Genomic DNA, 4,564 nt, shown 5'->3' with positions numbered 1-4,564 from the left:
TTCAGCCCTTCTGGAGGCAGGTAGTTCCACTGATTAATTGTTCTCACTGTCAGGAAATTTCTCCTTACTTCTAGGTTTAGCATAGTTAATTCAGTCTACTTGAGGGAATCATACATTTTTAGTCAGTAATGCCTGGAGAACATGCCTTCTGAATCATAGCAGTGACATGGGTATTAGGCTGGATCAGCCATCTATAAAATAAATTGTGTCAGTAAAAGTCAACACCTTCATTCTATTTCATTTGGAACAATAGCTCCAATTCTGTATAGTTAAGAGGAAAGAATATAGGATCTTTTATCGATCATATTCAAACAGGTATATTAGACACAATTGCTTATAGGTAATTAACAGTTATCTAGTAGTGTAAAATACTGACAAGGTTCTGTCAGATCAATATAAGTTAGGTCCTCCCTCCCTCCCTCCCTTCCTTCCTTCAATTCTGTTAAGATAGTTAGACATTTTAAGACATGAATAAAATTAGGAACACAGATTATAAGAGGAAGAAGGCAGCAAATGCATTCAAAAGCCCAACCCAAACACTGGAGGCAATATCGCAGATTCCAAAGAGATCTTATTTCTGAAACAAATTGAGTTTTTGGTTAAGAATCTAGAGTAAAATGCACTTGGGTGCTAGAAACAGGAATTCAAGGAGATGTAAATAGTTGTTGTTCTTTTATTCAGAAGGGAAGAGTCGTTTGTTCCCATGAAACGTGATCCATTCAAGAAAAAATTCTCCCCCGACTTTGCAGGTGATCCCTCCCAAGGAATGGAAGCCCCGCAAGACTTACGACGACATCGACAGCATGGTGATCCCTGCTCCCATTCAGCAGGTGGTGACTGGCCAGTCCGGGCTTTTCACCCAGTACAACATTCAGAAGAAACCCATGCTGGTTGGAGACTATCGTCGCTTGGCTAATAGTGAGAAGTACGTCCTTGGTTTAAGACTGTCCTGGCTTATAATTAAACAAGGCCTGGGGATTCTTTTTTGTCTTTTTGCAGTAAAAGTATACAGACAGACAGATAGATGATAGACAGAGTGGATGATAGATACAGTGGATGATATAGATAGATAGATAGATAGATAGATAGATAGATAGATAGATAGATAGATAGATAGACAGACAGATACAGATAGATATAAATAAATGATACATTGATAGATAGATAGATAGATAGATAGATAGATAGATAGAGGTATATAAATAAATGATACATAGATAGAGACATATATATATATATATATATATATATATATATATATATAGATAGATAGATAGATAGATAGATAGATAGATAGATAGAGAGAGAGAGAGAGAGAGAGAGAGAGAGAGAGAGACCTAGATGATAGATATAGATAGATAGATGATAGATAGACCTAGATGATAGAGATAGATAGATGATATAGACCTAGATGATAGAGATAGATAGATAGATAGATACAGTAGATAGACGATAGAATGTTAGAAAGATAATAGATAGATAGATAGATACAGTAGATAGACAATAGAACGATAGACAGATAGACAGATATAAATGATAGATAGATAGATAGATAGATAGATAGATAGATAGATAGATAGATGATAGAGATAGATAGAGTAGATAGACGATAGAACAATAATAGATAGACATAGACAGACAGACAGATGGACAGACAGATACATAAGATAATAGATGATAGTTGCATGGATGGAGAGAGAGAGAGGCACATGTGTCGTGTTGAGCTGCTTCCGCATTGCCTTCTCCACTGCTCTTATTGACTATTCGTCAGCATCATTTTTGTAGAATAGAGTTGAAAAAGCGGCGTTTTTTCTCTGTTCAGAGTGAACTGACTAAATTGTCCTACCTTTAGTAGGGCATCAGAGGGGGAAACTCTGCTTTACAAAGATTTATTGCCAGTTGTCTTAATTTTATTTTTCCTGACCAGGTACTGTACTCCTCGTCATCAGGATTTTGATGATCTGGAACGCAAATACTGGAAGAATTTGACTTTTGTGTCCCCTATATACGGGGCGGATATCAGTGGCTCCTTGTATGATGCGGTAAGTCAGATGAGAGCGTGTGTACGATGCAGATTTAGACAACGTTAGAACAGGTTAAATTCTAGGAGAACCCCAGGGGGAATTAATAAAGTAACGGGAGTGTTGAGGACTACTGCTGTCAGTATGTATAATTCAGGGCTCTTCAAACTTGGCCGTTTTATGACTTCGTTTTATGACTTCAACTCCCAGAATTCCTCAGCCAGGCACATTTAAGTTTACATTTTTATCATCATCCAGAAAGGAAAAACACAAGATAGTCGGGCACATAGGAATATCCTGAGGTAAATCAAATAGTGTACAGAACACACAGAGGATAAAAGGCGGGGGAAAAGGGAAACACCCCCTTCATACCCACAGCAACCAATCAGTGTAGCCTCATACATGAGTCAGCCCTTTCTAATTCAGAGGTCTTCAAACTTGGCCCTTTTATGACTTGTGGACTTCAACTCCCAGAATTCCTCAGCCAGCGTGCCTGGCTGAGGAATTCTGGGAGTTGAAGTCCACAAGTCATAAAAGGGCCAAGTTTGAAGACCCCCGGTATAATTTCTTCCAACAAAATTGGGGCTGTGGGGTTACTTGTTTGGAAGTAGCAAAGAGTCCTCAACTTATAGGCACAATTTGAACCAGAATTTCCACTGCTAAGCAAAGTTGTGGTCGAGTCACAGCCGATTTTATGACCTTTCTTGCCTGCGGTCGTTAAGCGAATCCAGCTTTCCCCACTGACTTTGCTTGTCGGAAGCCAGCTGGGAAGGTCCCAAATGGCAATCAGGTGACTCTGGGACGCTGCAACTATTGTAAATACATGCTGGTTGCCAAGTGCCCAAAGTTTGATTGTGTGACCGCCATAAAAGCGAGGACCAGTCATAAGCCACTTTTTCAATGCTAGTGTAACTTTGAACAGATGTTAAATCAATAGCTATAAGTCGAGGACTACCTGTAAACGGCTCTGAAACTGATTTTAGATTTGTAGGGATTACATGGACAGGGCCTTTTAAGGAAGAACTTAGCAGTGTTCCAGTATCTAAGGGGTGCCCCAAAGAAGAGGGAGTCAAGCTATTCTCCAAAGCGCCTGAAGGCAGAAGAAGAAGCAATGGATGGAAACTGACCAAGGAGAGAAGCAACCTGGAACTAAGGAGAAACTTCCTGACAGAACAATTAACCAGTGGAACCACCTGCCTCCAGAAGCGGTGAATGCTCCAACACTGGAAGCTTTTAAGAAGAAACTGGGCAGACATTTGTCTGAAAGGGTATAGGGTTTCCTGCCTGAGTAGGGGGTTGGACTTGATGACCTCCAAGGTCCCTTCCAATTATGATGATGATGATGATAATGATGGATCATCGCACAGTCAGCCAGATGTTCAGACTGGATTTGGCATTTTGTCTACCTATCGAGTCCTTACCCAGGACCTGGGATAGGCAGATGTGGATGTTTGATGGTATTACAGATATCGTCGCAGGATGGAAGCAGTTTCTAGTAAGGCTGCCTTTTGCAATTGACTAATAGCGAATTTGTCAATGCCAATGGTGTTCAAGTGGTGCTCCAGTTGTTTTGGGATTGCACCCAAGGAGCCTATTACTACTACTACTACTACTACTACTACTAGTATTATTATTATTATTATTAAGAAAATTCGTAAAATGGGTCAAAACTCACTTAACAAATGTTTCTCTTAGCCACAGAAATGTTGGGCTCAGTTGGCGTAAACTGCGCTGGGCTGGCTTTCAGTCAGAGTCTTTCTCTCTCTTTGCTCCCTCTTGTACTGATTTCTCCACGTCATTTTTAGAAAAGCCCTTTCATTTTGGCTCCACCTGTGAACCGAATCTTAAAAGTTGTGGCAAACAGGTTTTAGACAGCCGGCGGGAGCCCGTGTAATAGAGCGTGTCTTAGCCTGTTTTCTTCTCAGGACCGCTCAGAGGGCCGTTACGCGTCTTGTATCCTGCTCTTTGGAATAGCTGCTCCTGCCAGAGGTTTTTTCCTTCGGACGCTGCCTGTGAAAAGTGACCGCCGGCGGCCCCTTTCCGTGCGGGAATGGAAGGAGTGCCGGCTCCTCCTTTGACACCTGCCTTTATTTTCACCCCCAGGATGTGGAAGAGTGGAACATTGGGAACCTGAACACTCTCCTTGACATGGTGGAGCATCAGTGTGGGATTATCATAGAAGGCGTGAACACCCCCTACCTCTACTTTGGGATGTGGAAGACCACGTTTGCCTGGCACACGGAGGACATGGATCTCTACAGCATCAACTACCTGCAGTTTGGAGAGCCCAAGTCATGGTGAGCGTATGAAGAGGGACGTTTAACGGGTGTGTGAAAAATGTAACCGGTAGAAGAGAATAGGGTTGAAACTGTGGGCTCCTGGGTGGTCTCTTGAGCTGGGTGGTTTTCTTGCAGACGTTTCATTACCGTGCTAGGTAACATCATCAGTGCTGGAAGGGAATGTGGGGTTTGGGGAGTGGAGGGGAAAGTGGAGGAAGGGGAAAAGGAGCAGGAGAAGAGGGAGGAGGAGGAGGATGATTGTGG

The 4,564-nt window shown here is 42.1% G+C and overlaps 1 protein-coding gene across 1 annotated transcript; it reads left to right on the top strand.

The window, feature by feature from the left end:
• Positions 1 to 562: 562 nt before the first annotated feature.
• On the top strand, positions 563 to 4,318 carry LOC120320015 (lysine-specific demethylase 4B-like; the record flags this gene model as incomplete). Its single annotated transcript, XM_039369440.1, has 3 exons — positions 563 to 925; positions 1,928 to 2,042; positions 4,125 to 4,318. Coding segments are annotated over exons 1-3 (431 nt in total), but the record flags the coding sequence as incomplete, so codon positions are not given.
• Between the last annotated feature and the right edge of the window lie 246 nt (positions 4,319 to 4,564).

This window comes from Crotalus tigris, unplaced genomic scaffold, assembly GCF_016545835.1.
Source record: "Crotalus tigris isolate CLP2741 ecotype Arizona unplaced genomic scaffold, ASM1654583v1 scf7180000021092.12704, whole genome shotgun sequence".
NCBI lineage: Eukaryota > Metazoa > Chordata > Lepidosauria > Squamata > Viperidae > Crotalus > Crotalus tigris.
This window is presented reverse-complemented; position numbering and strand designations above follow the sequence as displayed.